General features: G+C 39.2%; 1 protein-coding gene across 1 annotated transcript in view; it reads right to left on the bottom strand.

The window, feature by feature from the left end:
- The window catches only part of Scrn1 (secernin 1), a 63,491-nt gene that overhangs the window by 27,428 nt on the left and 11,352 nt on the right, over positions 1-24,711 (bottom strand). Inside the window, exons 2-3 of the mRNA XM_048339605.1 lie at positions 13,826-13,985; positions 1,879-2,060 (exon numbers count right to left, since the gene is read on the bottom strand). Coding sequence (XP_048195562.1) covers positions 1,879-2,060; positions 13,826-13,984 — 341 coding nt within the window. The 5' untranslated portion in view covers position 13,985. The remainder of the gene's footprint in view (positions 1-1,878; positions 2,061-13,825; positions 13,986-24,711) is intronic.

Here is a 24,711-nt window from a genome sequence, read left to right as displayed (position 1 = left end):
TTCGATTCCCCAGCACCACATATACAGAAAACAGCCAGAAGCGGCGCTGTGGCTCAAGTGGCGGAGTGCTAGCCTTGAGCGGAAAGAAGCCAGGGACAGTGCTCAGGCCCAGAGTCCAAGGCCCAGGACTGGCCAAAAAAAAAAAAAAAAAAAAAAAATGACTGGGAGAGCTGTCAAAAAATAAATTCAAAGCTTTTGTCATTCTATACATGTTGTTATTTGAATCAAGACAAACCTAGTAGTAAATATTCAGCTTTTTCTTTCTTGTCTACAGTTTAAGAAAGCTGGTCCACATTTATAAGAACCAGGAATAGGGGCTGCGAATATGGCCTAGTGGTAGAGTGCTGGCCTCGCATACATGAAGCCCTCGGTTCGATTCCTCAGCACCACATATATAGAAAAAGCCAGAAGTGGTGCTGTGGCGCAAGTGGTAGAGTGCTAGCCTTGAGCAAAAAGAAGCCAGGGTCAGTGCTCAGGCCCTGAGTTCAAGCCCCAAGATTGGCAAAAACAAAATAAAGAACTAAGAATAATAAGGAAAGGTAAGAACTGCATAAAAACAAAGGGTTTACCCAGTGTTCTTATCAGGTTGGCAGAAGCAATGAGTCACAGAGGCTCCTGTGCAAACTCAGTTTCCCCTTAGAAAAACCAATGTCAGGAACAGATGACATTGATTCATTGTATTATATTTATAAACCAATTTACTGTGTTAAAGCTTCTTTTTTTCAACTATTAAAAGATAATGAAATAATGAGTAAATAAGTAAATGCAAAATCCCTTTTTCCTTCTCATAGGATTAGCCTTGGGAAGTTCTTCAGAGGTCATTCCCATCTAAACCTCATGTTGAAAACCTAGAGATAACATGGCTCAAAAGAAATGCAACCTGGCCTTTTTACTCTGTAAACCAAGACTGTCAAATGCCAGCTTAGTCTTCAATAAATTATGGCATGATTCCATTTAATCTCATTATTTCAGTCAAAAGAAAGCCATTTAGAAGAGCTGGGATGTAGCTCAGTGGCAAAGTGCTTGCCTAGCAAGTGCAAAATCCTGGGTTTGATCCCCAGTACCAAAAAAGAAAAAAAAGACAGAAAGCCACTTAGAAAAACTTCTTTGTTCTATCTTATCATTTCCTGTAGTCATTCTTTCAAATTTTAGATGTTGTTCACCCTTTATGTGCAAGTACCCAGGGCTTATTACATGGGAATGCGCAAACAGACAAAGACCCCTGCCCCTCCTAACTCCTCCCAGCTCTTTCTGGAACATGGAAGTTGGGAGAAAAATAAAAGGAAGAAAAGACAACTGACATATAGAGTGGGGAGGAAATAAGTGATCTGTGTGCTTTTTTCTTTCAGAGTTTTTCATCTTAAATCCTTTCTTTCATAAAATAGTATGTTTCAAATACAATAAAGTTCAACCATTTACACTGTCGTTGGGTGAGTTTAACTTATACAAAAAGTTGTACCATTTTAGGACATTTTCAACATCCAAAACAGTAACCATTATACCTATTAGGAATTACTCTCCTTCCCCCTCACCCCATCCCCAACCTTAGGCAATCTCTTTCTGCCTTAATCAATTTGCTTCTTCTGTGTATCTCATATAAATAAAACATACAATAGGTGAGTTTTATATCTGGCTTCTTCTACTTAGTATACTTTTAAGATCATCATATTGTAGCACATCACAGGATTTCATTTTTTTTAATGCTGAATGTTCCACTGCAATCTATTCTTTATCACCTCAAAATTTCTATGAAGAAGCACAATACATATCATCTTTAGGAGGAGTGTATTACAGAATGTGAGGCTTAGAAGGAAATATATCCTGTTCCCAGTTTCAACCTCTTCTATGCAGTTGTTTCAAAGAATCATCACACAGTACCTGACCAGATCCATCCCCAGTAACGCTTCAGTCTCAGCAGCAGGTTCTCTGGCATTGATGGCTTCATTGGCTATGCATACTCCATGTTCATTGGCTCCCATTTCTGCTCCCCAAAGCCAAGCAGGTCTGCTTATCATTATAGCATGGGTCCTCAGAACTTGGTCAATTGAAATGTAAGTGCACTAAAATATGAAGAGAAGAAAGAAAGCATCATCATGCCCGATAACATGTGCCACTTACTTCCCACTTTGGCATTTACAGTAAGCCATCATAGCAGTTACAAACATAACCAAAAAATGAAATGCCTTGGGAATTATTTCCATTATAAATTTCTGTCTATTTGGTTCAAGTCAAACTATTCACAGCACCTCCACGAAGGGCAATCATCTGAAACCAGGTATTCAGCCAACCACTGCCCTAACATTCTGCAACTAGTCATCACCATAATCACAGATGATTTATCAGCATTTCAAACACACACAGATCTTCATTTTATTTGCAAACTTCATGCTACATTCATTCATATTTTTATTTTTCTGATCTTTGAAGAGCTATAGTTTCAAATGAAACTTCAAATAAAAGCCTGACCAAAAGCAGAAAAAAGGGAGAATGCATTGTCTAGAACTGGGAGGTATTCTGTGCCTGCAATGATCTTCAGTGCTTTCTGGAATATAGAAACAACCAACTCACTTGCAATAATGGTAGAAAAGTGGGAATAATATGATAATACTGACACTGAACTATTCATTACAATAGACACACAGTAGTCTCCTGACTGTCCCTCTGGATTATCATATTAAGTTGATATGGTAAATAGTAAAGAAGCCATCCCAGAGAATTAAACTTCTTATTCCTCTTTCTCTCTCTCTCCTCAATGGTAGTACTAGAGTTTGAACTCGTGTCCTCATGTATGCTAGGAACACACTCACCACTTGAGCCGTAACCTCAGAGAGTTTTATTTCATATTGCTATTAGAACTGTAGTTAGACATGTATATCTCATCTTCCTGAGGCCACTGTGTCTTTATCTAGAAAATGAGGGAGCTGACTTAGAGCCAATTATTTTTTCCAAAGTATTTTTAACCTTAGAACACTTCCTTCACACAAACTCTCACACAGACACCCAAACATAATAAAATTAGTTAAAATGAAGAAGAGGCTATTGGGGCAGAGTTAATCATTCCTTATGTACTCATTCTTCCTTCCCTCTCTTCTTATCATGGCCCCCATTTGGACTGGGGTACTAGGGTATCTGAGGGGCCTCATAACTCTGATGTCCTATGAGCCTGAAACAACCCATTTGACCAATTATAGAGCACTGAGTACTCTCAAGACATTTTATGCCAAATTCTGTTGGTGCAAAGAGCATGGCCAGTCTCTGCCCTTTTGTCTGGAAAAGAAGGAGAGGGACACACAAGGATACTGTAATTATCATGATGACTTCAGTACTTGTCACTGAGGCCTGCCTGTTTCATATGTTTGACATTTTGTGCCTCCATCTGATCAACCATATGACTTCCTATTAACATGTCATTACTCTTTTCTAAATTACTACATTCTTGAACATGTATTGTTGCTGTCTCCCCAACTAGAATGTAAGTTCCATGAGGGAAAGAGATGTCTTGGTTGTTTGGTTCACTGACATATCCTGAGGCTGGTGCAGGGTAGGCATCAATAAACCTCTTTTTTGGATGGATAGATGATTGATGGTTGGATGGATGGACACATGGCTAATGAAAATTTAAGGAGCATAATAAAGGCTCAAAAGAATCTAAGTAACTAGAGGTTTTATCAAATGTGGAGCTGTGTATCAAAGTGATAGAGTGCTAGTTTTGAGCAAAAGACTTCAGGGACAGAGCCCATAATTTTAGCTGTTGGAGGATGACATCAGGAAGGTCACAGTTAAAGGCTAGGCAAAAAAAAAGTTGACATCACATTTCAACAAAAGAAGCTAGATGTGATGGTGTATACCTGTCATACCATCTATAGCAAGAAGTACAGAGAGAAAGATCACAGTACAGCCCCACTTGGGCAAAAGGCAATCCTATTCTCAAAAATAGCCAGAGCATACCAGATGCCAGTGGCACCTGAGGATCATGGTTTGAAGTCACCTTGAGCAGGAAAGTTCATGATTCTCTATCTCCAATTAACTACCAAGAGAACAAGAGCAGATCTGTGGCTTGAGTGGTAGAGTGCTACACTTAAGCAAAAAATATCAGGGACAGTATCCAAGTCCCTCAGGCAATGCCCCAGCGTGCGCGTGTGTACACACACACACACACACACACACACACACACAATAGCCAGAGTCTAAAAAGCTGGAGTCATGGCTCAAGTAGAGTAGACTATCTTCCGTGAAGCTCTAAATTCAAATTCCAGTGCCACAAAAAGAATGACAATAATAAAAATAAATAAATAAAAGACCAGTTGGTCCTTTTGGGAGTTCAAAATAGATGCAGCCAACCTGAAATTTTTCAGGCCAAATTTAGAATGATGAGGAAAGAAAGGGATCTCCAAGTAGCCAGATGGGACAAATCAACCTCTCCTAAGCACAATCCCAAAAGCCAATGAGACAAAAACACAGAAGCCCTAGAGAAATGCAGGTCCCTTATGGATTCTTCCTTAAGGACTATAGGAGCCTGGGCCTAATAAGAGCCTTTTCTTTGATAGCTATTTAGGCCTGTTCTATGGTGTTTTAAGTCTGGCTAATCATAGCCACCTCTAGAATTAGGGGTGGGGTAGGGAAAGATGGTCACATCAGTCTCCTATAAATTGATTATATAAAAAGTCATTTAAAGTCACAGCTTAGAAGCAAACCTCACAAAGAAAAACTTATACCAGACATAGTTTGCTAAATTTTATAAAGCCAGCCATCTAGAACATCAACTCTACAAGTGATCACTTTTCTAAATAAAATTCACTAACCTGAGTAATTGTTACATTATTAATGAAGCAAAGGAGCAAAGCATAAGTTTCACCCATGAAATACATCCAAAATTCATGGAATCTTTCACTGTGTCAATACATGAATGAATGAATGACATGCCCCAAATCAAACTTTCTGGATTAATTCCTGTCCGACACAGCAGCCCCACTTTTGGGCATCTACCCAAAAGATTACAAGCAAGACCACACCAAAGCCACCAGCACAACTATGTTCATCGCAGCATAATTTGTCATCACTAAAATATGGAATGAACCCAGATGGCCCTCAGTAGATAAGTGAATCAAGAAAATGTGGTACATATACACAATGGAATTCTATGCTTCTATCAGAAAGACTGACACTGCCCCATTCATAAGGAAATGGAAGGATTTGGGGAAAAAATCATACTAAGTGAAGTAATCAAGACTCCAAAAAACATAGATTCTATGGTTTCCCTCATTGGGAATAATTAGTACACGCCTAGGATAGTCCTAGCAGAAGATCACAATAGCTCAATATCTATGTCCATATGAACACATAAGATGATGCTAAGCAAAATGAAATCCAAGTTACAGAAACAAGTGGTTTTCCTATGGTTTCCCTCATAGGGAATAAGTAGTATATATCTAGGATAGACATAGCAGAAGAGCACAATAGCTCCGTAGCAATGCCCATATGAATGCATAAGATATAAGTGAAATGAACTCCATGTTATGGCAATAAATGATATATCATTGCTGTAGATAATTTCAACGTACCTAGTGAAACTGTAACTTTTGCTCTCTCGTATTTCCTTCCTGTGGTTTTTACTCCTGCTATTACTGTAGCTGATCTTAGTACCCCGAATAATGTATAGACGTGTATTGGAACAAGGAAAGGGAATACCAAAAATGAGAGTCAAGGGATAAAATACAAAACATTGAAAAACCAATACTTACAAAACCAACTGGTGTAAACTAACCATACAACTCATGGTGGGGGGGACCAGGGAGCGGGGAGCTGGGGGACAAATAAGGGAGAGGGTAACAAGTTGGATAAGTAATGTACTTGCCTTACATGTGAAACTGTAACCCCTCTGTACTTTACTTTGACAATAAAGAAGAAGAAGAAAAAAAAAAAGAAACAAGTGGTTTATCATTGTTGTTGTTATTTTCAACATACTATGTGAAATTATGCCCTTATTCTTTTGTTTTTCTTTCCTGTGGTTTTACTCCTGACATCACTGTAACTGATATTGTATATATGTGTATTGGAACTAGGGAAGGGAAAGGGAATACCAAAATCGAGAAACAAAGGATAAAAAGACAAACCAATGCAACCGCAATAATTACACAACTATGTGGTATAAACCAACTGTACAACTAATGGGAGGAGGGGAATGGGGAGAGGAGAAGGCGGGGCAGGGGGAGACAAGAGAGGAGGTAACAAGTTAGATAAGAAATGCATGCACTGCCTTACATATGAAACTGTAACCCCTCTGTAAAATAAAGAAATGAAAAAAAATCCTCTCAGAAAAGGAAAAGCAGAAGAGAAAATGCACTGCACATAAATAGACCTGTAATGGCTCTTCACTAAAGTGGATCAGTCCTCAGCTTCAGTTATTAAATTATTTAAATAGACTACATAAAGAGATGAGCAATTTGCCTTGCTACCTCATGGCCAGTCCTACTCTGCTTTTTATAAAACTAATCCATCAGCAATGTGACTTTTGGGTACCAAATGCACATACAATGTAAGAATGGTTTGTGTGGTAGCTAAAGTGTCAGGGCTACCTAATAAATCATGAGGTTTTAAAGGTATGGGAGGGGCACACCTGCTATAATTTATGAGAGGATGGAAAAGCCTTGAAAAGGCTTCCCAAACAGAAACAAAGCCTTTGGAGCCAGCCCTTTACTGTCTGCTAGGATCGGGTTAAAAATGAAAAGCAAGATCAGCTTCATGCAGGCGCCTACACCACCCTCATTCCAGCACATACTATTTCTGGATGTCACCCAGTGAAAAGGGAACAGACACTCACATAATAAGCATTTCAGTTAATGAAATACAACCATTGTGCCTTTCTACTGTACTCCAATGGTGAACACAAGCCTGGCACCACCAGCAAAAATCATTGTGAGGTATGCTGATGAGTCAGCTAAATGTGGGGGGTGGGGAAAAGAAGCAGGGAATATGGGATGCTTTAGAGGAACAGCTTTTATTTAGAAAAATCTGTAATCCTAAAAAGAAGCATCATTTTTGTTTGTTTCTTTGTACTTTGCTTATTTGGGTTCAATTCTTTTTACTGCAGTGTTGGGCCTGCTATCTGAACCTTAAGGTTGATATAAGTCTAAACATTACAGAAGGTATTGAGGTCAGAAGGCAAGGAATGCCCTTAACCACCTTTCGGATAAACACTGCCTGTCCGTGAGGCTTCAAGAGATCTATAAAGGTATGCAATGTGGAAGCCTGAGCTCAGCAGTGGATTAGAAAAAGAAACATGCTAGGAGAAAGGCCCCTGTTAAGACACACTATCACGGAGGCAAGACAATACTTCTCACCTCACAGAGTCTTTCATTCTGTGCTGCAGGGAAGGAAACAAAAGGACTGACATGAAGGACAGTGTGCAGTCTGTCCAGGGGCCATGGAGTTCCACTCAGCTCTCTCTACAGAATGATCTATGTTTTTCCATTGTAACTTTCAGAGGTAAAATTGACTTTCATCCTTCTAAACACACACACACACACACACACACACACACACACACACGCGCGATATAGGAGGCTGATGTTGGGAAACTTCATAGGTGAGAATGATGAACTTGGTAATGATAAGAAATTTCATTTTGGCTGCTGATGTTCACAAATGACTCATGGCATGCATGCATCATAGCTAGTGAAAAATAACAGCCTTGCTATGACCATCCAAGGCCATGAATTCCTGTACTCAATATGAAACAGTACTCCAGTTTTGAGTACTAACCACCCCACGGCTGCAGACCCCAATAAAAGCTTGAGGTTTAGGATCTCCCATACAGTGCTCCTTCAAGAGACTTCCCACTCTCCCATATGGAGGGCATATTTTGCCTTGCTTTTGCTTTGCTTTGCATTACTAAGCCTGCTTTTTCTTAAGTATCCTCCTGTGTCCATCCTTGAATTCGTTCTCCAATGACACTAGAACTCTCTGGCCACCAGAACTAGTAGCTTACATCTGGTGACAATACCCCACATGGCACATACAAAGCCTTTAACATACAATTTTTCTAACTATGCCAGTAAGCCATCATTAACTGCTATCTGTTATGCTTCTCCTAAGTATTTTCACTGATAATGAAAAGTAAAACAATCAACCAAAAGTCTGCCCCAAGCTAAGGACATAGCCACCAAAATAGAAAGACAGCCAACGATATGGGAAAGGATATTTACCAGCACAGCAACAGACAAAGGCCTGATATCGGTCATCTACAGAGAACTCAAAAAACTAAGCCCCTCCAAGCCCAATAAACCTATTAGGAAATGGGCAAAAGAGCTAAAGAGAGACTTCACAAGAGAAGATATAAAAATGGCAAAGAAACATATGAGGAAATGCTCAACATCCCTGCTAGTAAAGGAAATGCAAATAAAAACAACCTTGAGATACCACCTCACCCCAGTTAGAATGGCCTATACTCTGAACTCAGGAAACAACAAATGCTGGAGGGGCTGTGGGGAAAGAGGAACCCTTCTCCATTGTTGGTGGGAGTGCAAATTAGTACAACCACTTTGGAGAACAGTATGGAGGTTTCTCAAAAAGCTCAATATAGACCTACCCTATGACCCAGCCATACCACTCCTAGGCATCTATCCTAAACAGCAAAATCCAAGATATCAAAAAGGCATTTGTACTACCATGTTTATCGCGGCACAATTCACAATAGCTAAAATATGGAAACAACCCAGATGCCCCTCCACAGACGAATGGATCCAAAAAATATGGTACTTATACACAATGGAATACTACATAGCGATTAGGAATGGTGAAATATTGTTATTTGCAGGGAAATGGTCGGAACTCGAACAAATAATGTTGAGTGAGACAAGCCTAGAACACAGAAAACAAAGGGGCATGATCTCCCTGATATATGACTGTTAACAAAGGGAGACGGAGAGACAGTAGAGACCAAGTCTGTGAATACTGTATATGTTCTTGATACATTGTATATTGCATATATGCCAACCTGACCTAGACAAGGGATAGAAAAACAGGTTGTAAGATATCATAAGAAATGTACACACTGCCCTACTATGTAACTGCACCCTCTTTGCACAACACCTTGTAAAAAAATTTATGTCCAATTAATAAAAAAAAAATAAAAAATAAAAAAGTCTGCCCCAACCAGGCACTGGTAGCTCACACCTATAATCCTAGTTACTCAGGAGGCTGAGAACTGAAGATCGTGGTTCAAAGACAGCTGGGGCAAAAAAGTCTGTGAGACTCTTATCTCCAATTAACCACCAGAAAACCAGAAGTGACATTTTGGCTCAAAGTATTAGAGTGCTAGCCTTGAGCAAAAGAGCTCAGGAACAGTGCCCAGGCCCTGAGTTCAAGCCCCACAACTGACAAAAAAAAAAAAACAACTCTGCCCCAAAGCCCAAAAACTATATAACCTCATAGAGAATATTGAGTCTGCATAGCACTTCATGTAGTGAAAAAAATACATAAATTAAAATTTACTTTCCAAAAAAAACAAGGAGAGGAAAAATGGAGATGAGATATATTACCAAATAATAAAAGACTTTCAGAAAGTATTATTTATCAAATATAATACTGCTAATCAAGAGTCTATCTCCTTAAACTTACAAAACTAGTTTCTTGGTCATCATATAAAATGTTTATTCTGGAACAGCATTCTGATATTGCTTCAATGTTTTCCTAATAGAAAGTTTGACTATATAAGACATATGCTATGAATGGGCATGCTCTCACAAACCACACACATACACACCACAGCATAATTCAGGGAGTTATTTATCTGTTTCCTCAACCCTTCATGCCCCCATCTCCAATGGAGGTACTGTTCTCCGAGTGAACTTTGTGATGATCAGCAGTACAGCATCCTCAGAAAGGACAGAGAGGTATTAAGAAATATCACACATATCTATCCTACCCCATAATCCAAAAATAAGTCATTAAAAACCCAAAACACTTATATGGGAAAGACTAAAAAAAATAGACAATTTAGATGTTCTTGTCAGCCAATTGTACAGCTGAACAAAACTGTGCTTTGTACTTTTAGAAAGTGAGCAATTACTTTTTATGCTCCTTAAGAAGAGTAAACTTCAGGGCGTAAGATATCACAAGAAATGTACACACTGCCCTACTATGTAACTGTACCCTTTTTGCACAACACCTTGTCAAAAAAATTGTGTTCAATTAATAAATAAATTTAAAAACTAGGCAAAAAAAAAAGAAGAAGAGTAAACTTGACTATGGTAGGCAAGATGGATGGATGTTACCAGTGAGAGGATAACAAGAGGGTGAGTGAACAAAGTAGAAGTGTAGGCTTCCTGGAAGAGTGGAACAGCTAGGAGGGTTGAGGGATGGGGGAGTAATCAGGATAACTTTTAGCATGTGGTTATTTTCAGGAAATGAGTCCCTGGGATTTCAACACTCAAGTATGCGGTTTCTCAGATTTCAAAACATGTGTTTCTAAAGTCATGAAATGGATGAAGAATAGATGGATTTGTGAGATCTACTCACTCCTGAGTTTTAAAACAATCTGTATGGTAACTTTTATGAAAGTTACAACATAATAATTGTGGCTTATAGGCCCCTAAATGCAAAGAACCCACTATCCTACACTCAAGGTAAAGACAATTTGGAGATAAATGTGACAGTGGGGAGTTAAGGGTAGAAGGTAGTTTAAGAGCAGACTCAGAAGCATGCACCAAAGATAGGAGCTTGGACACTGAGATATGGAATCATAGTCTGTAAACACAACTCCATCATTAAAAACAATAAAGGAGGAGAAAGAGACAAATGCTCATATGCTCAAATGGTACAAATGCTCGTATCAGTTGTATTCATAATTATCAAAGCTTGGGTGCAATTAAGATGTCCTTCAACAGGTGAATGGATAAATAAACTGCAAGCTTGGAAAAGACATGGAAGATATTTAATGTCGTATTACTAAGTGAGAGGTGTCATTAATCTGAAAAGGCTGCCTACCATATAATTCCAATTACACAGTTTTTTAAAAAATCACAACTAAGGAGGTAGAGAAAGGAATGACTACACGAGGGACAGAGAGAACTTTAAGAGTAGTAAAAGTCTCCTCTATGATACTGTAATTGTGGATACATCTCCCTATATGGGTGTAAAACCTCATAGAATGAGAAAAAACTAAAGATTTTAGTTAATACTGCATCCGTATTGGTTTCTTAGTCTTTAGAAAATCTACCAAATTAATGCAAGAAGAGATTAGAAGGAGAGATTAAAGACGAGATTAGAAGAAAAAGTAAGGAAGTCATAGGCATTTCTATAATCTTCTTTACATTTCTGTAAACAGAACAGAAATAAAATAGAATAGATTAGATACATTAACTAACTAGAAAATGAGAAAATACAATATTAATGTTTGAACACATCATTCAAAAGACATAGAATAGTAACTTGGAATAAGAAGACCCAAACCATTTGTTGCCTACAAGAAGCACATCTCCGTGACAAAGAAAAACACATGCTTTAGTGTTAAAGGATAGACAAAGGTTTAAAGTTTTCGAAGCAAATGGATCCTGAAACTAAAAATCAATCAAAAGAGATGGTGAAGATCATTTTATATTAATTAAGGGAATGGTCTATGAAGAAAAAGTTACAATTGTCAATATATATGCACCAAATGAGAACACATGCAGGTTTATTAAACAAACATTTCTGGACTTAACAGCACTGATAGAACCAACCACAATAATAATGAGAGACCTCAATACTCCATTCTTGCCAATAGATATGTTATCCAAACACAAATCAACAGAGGAATCTCTGAATTACATGACACCATAGACCACACTTCCCAGACAGACATCTACAGAGAATCTCTTCTAGTAGCTGCACAGTACACATTCTTCTCAGCAGCCCATGAAAATTTCTCCAAAATAGAACACATTCCAGGACATAAAACAAGTCTTAGAAAATATTTAAAAAGTGAGTAGCTCGCTCAAATAAAGCCTTGCCTTGCTTTTGCATTTCGGAAAAAAAAAGTGAAATAACTCAATGTATTGTGTCATATTATACTGGAATAAAACTAGAAGTCAACAGAAAAAGATAACACAAAATTACATGAATGTAAACATGTCTCAATTTGCAGAAGAAAAAGGTGAGTGATTAGCTTAATCTATGAAAAAAGAAACCTCCAACAAAATTTAATAACTATTGCTGAATAGTTGTTATTTTAAAAAAATTCAAAATAGTTCATGCAGAGTTTTTAATTTGATAAAACTCAGTCCCAGAGCCAGCAACTTACTTAATGTGGAGGCACTAATGGGAACCACATTCAGTTTCAACACAAAGGCAAAGATTCACTACCTCTACTTTATCCAAGATACAGGCCAGAATAGTCAGACACAAAAATAATTAGAGATGTAAAAACAAAGGATCTATTTGCAAGTAATATAACCATACACACAGAAACCACAAACAAGCTATACAAGCAATAAAACAAGCTTGTAAAACAGTAGAATATAAAAACAGCATAAGATAGCTATCTGAAAGTCTGACAACACACTCTAGAAATATGGAGAAACAGGTGTTGTCATAAACTGCTAGTGAGAACACAAGATAGTGAAACACCCATCGGGGGAAATTTGAAAACACTAAGCAAAATTACCTAGTTAATTACTTTGTGACTCAGCCATCATCAAGAAATACTGACAAAAGTGATGTCTTTAAACCACTCAACAAGTAACTGGGAGAGAGTGAGGGAAAGGGTGAAATGGTTCCAAAAGAAATGTGCTCTTTACTTGGCTTATGTGACTATAACCCCTCTGTACATTATCTTTATCATAACAATTAAAAGCTAAGAAAAAAAGCAGTTCATGGATAGTTTTGTTTTGTTATGTTTTGCCAGTCCTAGGGCTTGAACTCAGGGCCTGGGCACTGTGCCGAACCTCATTGCGCCCAAAGCTAGTGCTCTACTACTTGAGCCACAGTGCCACTTCCAGCTTTTTCTGAGTGGTTTATTGGAGATAAGTGTCTCACAGTCTTTTCTGTCCAGGCTGACTCTGAACCGCAAAACTCAGATCTCAGTCTCCTGAGATGCTAGAATTACAGGCATGAGCCACCAGCACCCAGCTTCATGGATAGTTTTTAACATGACAAATAAAACTGAATGGACACTGTGATACAGGTATGAGGCTATTATTCACTTCAGCATTATTTATGGTAGCGAAAGTCTGGGGTAAATGTCCAGCAGCATATAGGGTTAAACAACGATACATTTATAGAGTGAAATAAAATGCAATGAAGTATTCTTAGTGTCTACAATACATACTGTATGTCTTAATCTCTAAGATACAAGTTTAATATAAATCAAAACAATGTGGAGAAAACTAGATAGATAGGTAGGTAGATAGCTCAATACAGTACTGATACATTTTTGGAGAAAAGCAGCACGTGTGTGTGTGTGTGTGTGTGTGTGTGTGTGTGTGTGTAATTTATTAAAATAAATGTAAATTTTTAAGTGAAGAATTTCAAAAACATGGTCTTTTTGTAAAATAGATGAAAGGAAACAAGAATAACTTCTATGAGCCTATCGTTTTATACATTTAACTTTGGAACTATGAAAATATTTTACTAAATTATAAAACAAGGATTATATTAAAACTAGAATTTTCCATGTATTCTTTATTTGTAAGGTTCTGAGCTCACCTGAATGGAAATGAGAATGAGCATAAATACCATGACAATTTCAAAATGATGCAGGCTTCCAAAAAGAAGTTAGGTGGCTGGAGGAAAAGCAAGGTGAGAGAGGAACTGTGAATTAGTGGACAGATTGGCATGCCTGACTCACCTCCACCTTGCTTTCAGGCTCATGATCAGCACCTGGGAAATACACAACCTCCTGCACTTCATCTCTGGGACGAGCTGAATTCTTCCCAAATACCACCAGGCCATCCTTCGTACGTGGTGGAAAAGCCACGAAAGAGTAACTTGGAGGTGCTCCAGCCATCCTAAAAAGAGAATGACAGCAGGCCTGACATGAAATATCCCAATTATGAGCACTTCTCTGTGCACACTCAACTGTGCACAGCTCACAAAGCCATTCTAGCTGGCAAGTGAAAGTAGAAGACATGGGATAGAATTACAGAGTCACAGAGACCAGATATTGTTTAGTACTTTGTGGGATTAAATGAACTCAGACTTCTAACAGACTGCAAAGGCAGCCAAGTGTCCTGACATAGGAGAACGGAAAGGGGGTTGTTGTTCCAGGCAGAATGTATGCATGCATGTGCACACACACACACACACACACACACACCACACACACACACACACACACACACACAGTAATCTGTCACAGGAAAAAATAAGTATGCAGCCATCCTTGAGTATTTGTGAGAGATTGGTTCCAGGACCACTTGCAGATATCAAAGCCCACAGATGCTCTTATATAAAGAGGCAAGTGTCTGTACATAACTTACACACATCTTCCTGAATACTCTAATCCATCTCTAGATTATTTATAATACCTAATACAAAGTAAATCATTCATATACTCTATTATATAGGGAATTATGACAAGGAAAGAATCTGTACATGTTTTGTACAAATTCAATTATCCTTGAACCCCACAGAATACTGTATTTTTTTACTTGTGCTTGGTGGAATTCACATGTGTATCAACTACAGAACTGATGGGCTGACCACTTCTTAGAACTGCACTTACACAGGCCCCTGGACCTAAAGCTGTATGGCTACTGTGTAACAGATTTTTAAGGTAGGGGTCTACTGAGTCTAAAGATAAACTAAAAAATACTATGGCCCCTTTTTAATAAAAATGTTTTTACTCCTCTGCATTGACTTACACTCATGCACCTTTTGGCTTTCCACTAGCCTCTCTAATTGCTCCTGGGCTGGATTCTTCTCTAGAAAAGAGCTATCCATTTTACTAGTACATGTGGGACTGGGGACCATCTTTACCATCTGATTCTCCATCACTCAACACATCACCAAGTCCTATAGATTTGAACTCCTAAAGCTCTATGGAAATTGTTCACTTTCCTTGATCCCTGTTGGCACAAGCCTGTACCCAAACTCATTATCTCTGCCTGAACCATAAAGTATAAGGTTTTAGTGCAAAACCTATATTATTCCTCACCAAAATATCCTTCGCATTGCAGCCACAGTCCTCTATTTAGAACGATCTAAATATGCAATCTTTGCCTAAAATACATCAGAGGCTGCCCACAGCACTTAGAATAAGAATGAAGTCTGATCAAATATGTGTCCCTTTCCTAGCCTCATCTCAAAACACTCACCCTTTTACTCTTACAATTATTACACACACAGGCTTTTTATTAACTGAATATGTCCTACCATTTTTTCTGAGCATTCTTTTTTTTCTGCTCCCTACACCAAAACTACTTGTGGCTTTAACTCCTGCAGCTTTATCTACCAGCCCAAAAGTCATTCTAATTTACATCACTATAGTATATACACACTCATAGGATCCTGTCCTTTCCAATTCAGAGTAAATCACAATCTGAAATTTTGTGAAATTATTTTATTATCAGCTGCTAATACATAGTTTCTCCTTCAAAAGACTGAGTGAGCAACATGAAAGTAGAGACCATATCTTCTTTGCCCACCAACATAGTCCCTGCTCTATACCATAACTTACATAGAGTAGATTTTCAACAAGTTCTCTTTTCCGTTTCCAATATTTTACTAACTTAACTTTCCCTACAACTCTTCTTTTCTCACCACTATGCAGCTGCACTCGGCTGGAAAGTCCTTTAGTCCTTTCCCTTTAGTCAAATTCTTCAAAGTCTGATACACAACTGCCCCTTTCAGAAGTGCTTCCATAAAGGACTCTGCCATTTACTCCACATGCACAAGAACTAACATATCCACTTTGCTATAGAATAATGTACTTTTTTTCCTTGTAAATACATCTCTTAACCTCTTTAAAAAAATGCTCTCTAAGGACAGTACTCACACCAACCCAACTATAGCAACCCCTTCTCCAATCTGCAGATTATAGGCTGACCATAAACATTATCTATTAAACCAACTTTATATCATTGTCTTCAATTATTCAACTCAAACACAGCTTAAAAATTTGTATGTGTGTGTGTGCTGGTTCTCGGCCTTGACCTCAGGGCTGGGGCACTGTCCTTGAGCTTTTTAAAAAAATAATAATTACTTATTTATTGTCAAAGTTATGTACAGAGGGGTTACAGTTTCATATGTAAGGCTACTGGTACATTTCTTGTACTATTTGTTACCTCCTCCCTCACCCCCCTCATCCTTCCTCCTTCCCCTCTCCCCCCATGAGTTGTTCAGTTGGTTTACACCAAATGATTTTGCAAGTATTGCTTTTGGAGTCGTTTGTCTTTATCGTTTGTCTCTCGATTTTGATATTCCCTAGTTCTAATACCAGTATATACAGTATCCAGGGTACTCAGATGAGATACAGTGTCCTTGAGCTTTTTTGCTCAAAGCTAGTGCTTTACCACATGAACCACAGCTCCACTTCTGGCTTTTTGCTGGTTAGTTGGAAGTAGTCTCACAGACTTTCTTGGCTGGGCTGGCTTTGAACTGAAATCTTCAGATCTCAGTCTCCTAAGTAGCTAGAATTACAGAACTGAGCCACTGATGACAGGCCTAACTTAAACATGCCTAACTTTAAAATGATAGGGCATATTCAAAGGCCCTGGGAGGTAGGTACTAAAGGAATTAATAAAGAGCCTGTGTGTAATAATTGTAAGAGTAAAAGGGTGAGTGTTTTGAGATGAGGCTGCAAGTGATCATGTTACTCCTTTTCTGTGCATGTTACTTCAGACACAGGTCTTATATTTATAAGAAATATCTGTGTCTAAGTACCAGTGGCTCACACCTGTAGTCCTATCTACTCAGAAGGCTGAGATCTAAAGATCACAGTTCAAAGCCAGCCTGAGCAGGAAAGTCTGTGAGACTCTTTTCTCCAATTAACCTCAGAAAAAGATGGAAGTGATACTGTGGATCAAGTGGTAGAGTGCTAACCTTGAGCAAAAAGGAGTTTAGCAGTGCCTTGGCCCAGAATTTAAGACACAGAAAGAAAGGAAGAAAAAGAAAGAAAGGAAGGAAAGAAGGGAGGGAGGGAGGGAGAGAGGGAGGAAGGAAGGAAAGGAGGAAAGAAGGAAAGAAGGAAAGAAGGAAGGAAGGAAGGAAGGAAGGAAGGAAGGAAGGAAGGAAGGAAGGAAGGAAGGAAGGAAGGAAGGAAGGAAAGAGCTATGGAAAATAAACAAAACCCATAGAAATTTTTTTTGGTTATTCATTTTTTGGGGTGTGGAATGTGTGTGTGTGTGTGTGTGTGTGTGTGTGTGTGTGTGTGTGTGTGCTGGTCACCAAAATCTCAGGGCCCGAGTGCGCCCTTTGCTTGTTGCTCAAGGCAGGTGCTGTACCACTTGAGCTACAACTCCAATTTCCTTTTTTTTTTAATTGGGGTGGGGGGTGAGAGTAGTTAGCTGGAGATAAGAGTTCATAGGCTTTCCTACCTAGGCTGGCTTTGAACCATGATCTTCAGATCTCAGTCTTCTGAGTAGCTAGCATTATGGGCATGTACTAAAGAGCCCAGCCTCAGGGTTTGTTGGTGGTGGTTGGTTGGTTTGTTGTTGTTGTTGTTTTTTGCCAGTACTGGCACTTAAACTTGGGGCCTGAGCACTGTCTCTGGCTTCTTTTACCTAAAGGCTAGCACTCTACCTCTTGAGCCACAGCATCAATTCCAGCTTTTTCTGTTTATGTGGTGCTGAGGAATTGAATCCAAGGCTTCATGCATGCTAGGCAAGCACTCTACCACTAGGCCACATTTCCAGCCCAACCTCGGTTTTTTTTAACAAACATCTATTCTTCAGCCAGGGCATTCAACAAGTTGAGGCCATTGCTTAACTGTGATGAAAACACAGGCAACAGAAATCCAGGGGAAGCAGGACTCTGGGAGATTTTTTTTGTTATTTCCCTACCTCTGAATTTTTGTGAATAACCAGGGAATCCTAGAAAGGAACAGAATTTCAGTGTGTACTAAAAAGAATTTTTAATGAAGAGCTAGATGAGCCAGCAAAGTACATCACAACTATAAGAAAACTAGCTGATCTAACTGTCCATTTGTTTTGTCTGAGTCCCAACTCTACACACTACTATCCTCAATGCTGACTCTGCAGAACTCTTTTCCACTGTCCAGGATTATTAGCATTGTCTAAAAAACCTCTCCAAGATAGAAATGCCCTGTGTTCACTCTCAGTTGGCAACCACTAGTCTATGAAGCAACTATTGAAGCATACCTGCTATGGTTAAGAACTGAATTTTCAGTTTTACTCAAAAGTTTAATTAATTTACAGTTGAAGAAGCCATGTGTAGCTATTAAGCTATTGGGCAGGACAGTAATACTATTTCCCAAAGAAAACCCCTTTTATTCTAGTAACAAAAGGTACAATCATCCATAAAAATTGAATTAGCAAAGAAGAGTCAGGGTACTTCCGGAAGACTGAAGTAAACACATTAAAAAGCAACTGCCAACCTCACCAGCTCACTTAGTTTAAGTAAGCTCTTTGTTGCAAAAGCCAAAGGTGATGCCCTGGATGCCAATTCCATTTCTCCTAATGTGAATCTCATAATCCAAATGCTGTTGAAGAAGGAGGATGTCAGGTGGGTGGGGCCTGAAGTAGTATGCTTCAAGCCTGAAACTGAACCCAGGGGTCTCTAAATTTTACCAGTATTGTCCAGACTGTATCTTGTGGCCCTGTCATTGTGATCTATGGAGTAAAAACACTTTTTTTTTTTTGGCCAGTCCTGGGGCTTGGACTCAGGGCCTAAGCACTGTTCCTGGCTTCTTTTTGCTCAAGGCTAACACTCTGCCACTTGAGCCAAGCATTTTTAGAAAAAAAATGTGCATTTCACAGACTAAGGGCAATTGCTAATATAAGCAACTATAAATTTGATGCATGAATTTATACATACAATTGTGTATAGTACTGTATAAAGATACAGCATTTCTCTCTCTCAAGGAAAAAGCCATAAAAGCAATAGACTTAAATGGCAGGCCTACTGAATAAGGCTATTTTGTGGCAACTGCCAATTAGGATTTTTGCCAGGTTAGCAATAAAGGAACAGTTATATTTAATGAAACACTCCTAACTCCCATCAATACTTAAGCTGACAAGCATTGTCAAAAAGGCCTTTGGTGGGAAAGTGCATTTATTTGTAATCTGTACTATATATTTATGCTCTCAGGCTTCTCAAGTAAAATTATTTTTAAATTGTATGCTGTTGGAGGAAAAGAGATATTAAGAGATGGGAAAGTAGGATAAGATGCAAGCTAGAATATCTAAATATAGCTGGTATCATTTTTTTCAGTAATATATATGCATTCTAAATTGTGAAATGACAACCAAATAGAGAACGTAACAGAATATCAAAAGTATATTCAGGCACCAGTGAACAGCTCTTGTAAGCAGCATATTTTCTAATGAATTAAAGACGATATTCTAAGTTAAATAATGATGTTTTATTACATTCCATGTGTCATAATTTATGTGGGCTTTCAAGCAGATTCAAATCCAAACAATTAAAGCAATGTAGGAAAAGAATTATGCTCGTTTCACGGTGTGAAATGAGCAGTGGTATGCTGCAAGCCTACCAAACAATATCTTGAGAAAATTTTGTTTCAGCCTGTGTTACTTTCTGCATGTACTCCCTGTGGGGCTGAATGGGTAGTCTTGAGCTGATATTAGGTGCCTCATTTTCTGTATTAATTCCTTCACAGTTCATTGGCTGTTGATGCACATTTCTGCCCCTAACATTTAAAAATAATTTCAACCATCACACGGCAATAACCTCCAAAGCTTAACTGTTGTAAACCCAATGTTTGGGTGATTGCCTTGAAAATAGAATGAATACTTTCTTGTGTATGTTTTCCAAGTGTCAGTTATCTGTTCACCAAATAGACACTTTTGCCACATTCAGCTAACTCAGTCTTAGCCTGATATGAAAGCAAATGTCTATAATTCTGACACAAGTCTAAGACAAGAGGATCATTAAGTTCAAATCAGCCTGGGTCTTTATACAAAAACAGGTTGAAAATCCCTTATCCAAAATGTTTGGAACCAGAAGTTTTTCACATTTCATATTGAAGAGTTAAAGTAAACCCCATTTTCAGGCAGCCCCCGTTTTTTTGTCTGTTTAAACTTTGAGGGGCTGGGAATATGGCCTAGCGGCAAGAGTGCTTGCCTCCTACACATGAAGCTCTCAGTTCGGATTCCCCAGCACCACATATATGGAAAACGGCCAGAAGGGGCGCTGTGGCTCAGGTGGCAGAGTGCTAGCCTTGAGTGGGAAGAAGCCAGGGACAGTGCTCAGGCCCTGAGTCCAAGGCCCAGGATTGGCCAAAAAAAACAACAACAAAAAAAAAAAACCTTTGAGTAACCCAGGCCACCAATTATCCCAGCTAGCAGGACAAGCTTATTAGGGCCCAGCTGGTCAGGAAACTCCCTGCTTAACTCTAACCGCCTGGGAATGCTTAACTCTAACCACCCCGAATGCCTCGAGCCCTGAGCCAATCAGATTTGTACCCATATCCTAATCTTGCTTGAACACCTGATTGCTGTAACTTTGGTTTTTTGCCTTTATAAGCTCTGTGAAATCTCAGCTCCGGGCCTTCCTCCTAACCTCCACTGTGTCGGTGGGTAGGACAAGGCCCAATCTGCAACTCACCTGAATAAAGCCTTGCTTTTGCATTTTGGAACATCTGGCTCTCAGTGGTCTTCTTGGTGGTCTTCTCGCGATTTGGGCATAACAATATATGCTCCGATTTTGGAATATTCATATACACATGAGGAGATAACTGAGGGGAAGGGCTCAAATATAAAAACAGAAATCATCCCAGTGTCACATGTATTTCACACACTGAGCCTGACTGCAATTTTATAGTGTATTTAATGGCGACCCATCTTATGATGTCTGATGTGGAATTGTCCACTTTCGGTGTCTGGTAAGAGCTCAAAATTCAAATTTTTGGTAAATGATGCTCAACTTCTACTATATATTTTTGCACCTATATAAGGCACTTAGCATAATCTAACACATAGAAACAAAAAATTAGAATGATGTTTATCAGAGTTTAGCAGGAGAAGGGAATGGGAACATTTCCATTTTGTAAGAGGAAAATATTCTGGAGATTGGTTGCACATCAGTGTGAACTGCACACTACCAAACATATCACATATCGAGTGTCTGACACGATCAGTTTTATACTATATGTGTAGTACCACAATTTATTTTATTTTTGAAGTAAGTTAGCCTCAACTTAGGATCCTTCTGCCTCAGACTCCTGAGTGCTGGGAATACAAGTCTAAAACTCTCATTATCAGCTAAAATGTTTTAAAAAATAAATAAATATCCATATAGGGTTAGAAGAGTCAGTCAGCCATTTACCCAGCAGCTTCAGATCTGGTACCATTGTTATGGTGATTTATCCCTAAAAGCAATCTCTAACCACTAAAAACCTTCCCTCAGGATTCTGACTTCCTCTGGGAGCAAGACATTCTCTTGGAACTTGCTGCAAAGGAGCAACCTAGCCCATCCCTTGCTCTCTCATTGGTGAATGGCCTTCAGGCTTGTGGGATTGGAGCTCTGTATGCTTGTAACTAGGAAACGGTTTACAGAATGTCTAGACAAGGAGGGAGGAAGCTGTGTGGAGAAAAAGGCTTTGTCCTCAGGTCTGGTGAGGAGTTATTGAAGGCATGAATGCCTTGAACCCAGGCAGGGATTTTCTTTGCACAACTGCCAAACTGCTAGCTGCTTTATCTCCATGTAGCTAGAGTGACCCTCATCAGTCACTATAGCAAGGAATAAGCAAGCTTTGAGTTATCTGAAAAGAAGAAAATGACTTTCTATAAGAGCTATAGGCTTGTTAACTGTCTTGCAAATAACTGTGACAAACAGCCTTTCCTTACACAAAGAGGGCAGGCCAAATTGCCAGTGAGTCTTTCCTATCCTCCACCCCGCCCCCCAGCTTCACTGATTATGCTTAAATGCAGTGTCTATGAAGTGCCACTTTCCAGAAGAGCTAAGAAGAAATTATTTTATCCATTGATCTATTCATTTAAAAATTAGTAACATTCCTCTTGAACTCAAATGATACTCATTTATGAGTTACTTTTTCTACAGTGTAATGTCAAACTAGTGTGAAATAATGATGCATTTAGAAAGAAATTCAAAATTGGAATGTAAGTGGCAGCTAAGGCAAGTCATATATATATACATATATATATATATTACACATGTATTAGCTCAGACTCATCAAGCTCTGCCTAAAAGAAAGAAAAATCCTACATGTCTTATGGAAAGTTCTGTATAGCAGAGCAAAAAGCTTTATGACTCTACATACACCCAGGGAGCTCCAGCTCCTAGGAGTCAATGTCTTAATTGAGCAAGAAAGTCCTCATAGGTTAGTAAATAAACATGGTAGTCACCTCTCTGTCATTTAAACAAATAACTGAAATATTCACCTTATAAAAAGAAAAAGGGTGTGGGGTTTTTTTTGGCTCACAATTTTGTAACTTCCAATCTATGGTTTATTGGCATCATTGCTTTTGTACCCATGGTGAAACATCTCTTCTAGTGGGCAAAGCTGTTCACTGAATGGCCAGAAGGAAAAGGAGAGGGTGGAGAAGCTAGATTCCACCTAGTCTCTTCCCAGAAGTCTAGGCCCATCCTTTAATGATTCTATCATCTGACTACAGTGTCATATCATGGGATTTCAAGGAGTCATTCAGGTGCAAGATATATTAGTAAATCAGCAGGCTTTGCATCCTACCTGGGTTCGTGTTGTCACTACTTCAAACACAGAAAGGAACAATGAGCAATGGTACATTCTTCCCAGGGCCAGAGTAATATCTAGTTGATGCTTTTATAAGTTTCCAAAGTGTCCAAATTACCATCAGATTATGAAAATGAGACCAGGGGGCTGGGAATATGGCCTAGTGGTACAGTGCTTGCCTCACATACATGAAGCCCTGGGTTTCGATTCCTCAGCAACACATATATAGAAAAGGCCAGAAGTGGCACTGTGTCTCAAGTGGTAGAGTGCTAGCCTTGAGGAAAAAGAAGCCAGGAACAGTGCTCAGGCCCTGAGTTCAAGCCCCAGGACTTGCAGAAAAAGAAAGAAGGAAGGAAGGAAGGAAGGGAGGGAGGGAGGGAGGGAGGGAGGGAGGGAGGGAGGGAGGGAGGGAGGGAGGGAGGGAGGGAGGGAGGGAGGGAGGGAGGGAGGGAGGGAATTAGACCAGAATACATGGTAAAGACTGCTCCTTTAGAAATATGGTATTTTTCCTTAAACTCTCTAAATGTTCTTTCATATTTTGAAATGTTGCTTCTCTTATCTATTGTCATCTCATATTTTTAAAGATCTACTTAACCATCCCTTTCTCTAATTTTCAGGACAATATCTGTCTCTAACAGTTAACCCCTGGTTCCTGTGTGCCAGCTTTCAACTGACACATTTCCCAGAAGGGTGGTGTGTGACTGCAGGTGTGTTTGGTTTGTCCTAGATAGTGCTTTTTATTTTATTTTTTTTTATTATTTATTTTTTTTTTTTTTTGGCCAGTCCTGGGCCTTGGACTCAGGGCCTGAGCACTGTCCCTGGCTTCTTCCCGCTCAAGGCTAGCACTCTGCCACTTGAGCCACAGCGCCGCTTCTGGCCGTTTTCTGTATATGTGGTGCTGGGGAATCGAACCTAGGGCCTCGGGTATCCGAGGCAGGCACTCTTGCCACTAGGCTATATCCCCAGCCCCCTAGATAGTGCTTTTTAGACATCTGCATCAGCAGCTAACATTTTGAGATCTAGAGGATCTCAAAGACAATTCAGGTATGTGGCCTCTGCTGACAACAATGTCATATTTCTGCCTGACAGTATAGACCAGAGTTGAGGAAGGAAGTTGGGTAGAGGCTCTACATAGCAGAGCCTGTACCTCTGAATCCCCTCCACAACCTGACACTGGGCCAAATAAAGAACTCTGATGACCTGTTCAGAGCCTGTGAATATTACAAGAGGAAGTACTCATGTCAGTCTTCATTTCTCAGCATGTAGCACTGACACTGATCTCACTAAATGCTTATTGAGTACAAAAAGGAGAATCCTATCTCCATTTCATCTTCAAGAAGAGAAACGATTGGGGAGCAAAATTGATTGTGACCAGGCACTCCCCTACTGTGTTATTCAAATTTGACCAAGCATCAGAAAGGTCTGGTGGGCTAGTTAAATGTAAGATTCCTAAGAGGTAGGATCAAGCTGAGATCACAGGAAGGAAATCTTAAACAAACACAAGTGATTTGGATGCACTGGTAGAGGTTACTTAACCTCTTTGTCTCTCAAAAAATGTCCCCGTGCTATCACTGTATCTCATCTGAGTACCCTGTATACTGTATATCCTGTATTAGAACTACGGAAGTGAAAGGGAATATCAAAATCGAGAGACAAAGGATAAAAAGACAACAACTCCAAAAGCAATACTTGCAAAACCATTTGGTGTAAACCAACTGAACAACTCATAGGGGGAGAGGGAAAGGTGGAGGGAGGAGGGGGGAGGAGGGAAATGAGGGAAGAGGTAACAAATTGAACAAGAAATGTACCCACTGCCTTACATATGAAACTGTAACCCCTCTGTACATCACTTTGACAATAAATAAGTAATTATTCAGAAA

The sequence above is a fragment of the Perognathus longimembris genome, chromosome 2 (assembly GCF_023159225.1).
Source record: "Perognathus longimembris pacificus isolate PPM17 chromosome 2, ASM2315922v1, whole genome shotgun sequence".
NCBI lineage: Eukaryota > Metazoa > Chordata > Mammalia > Rodentia > Heteromyidae > Perognathus > Perognathus longimembris.
The sequence above is the reverse complement of the archived record's forward strand: the minus strand, read 5'-3'. Positions and strand labels throughout refer to the sequence as shown.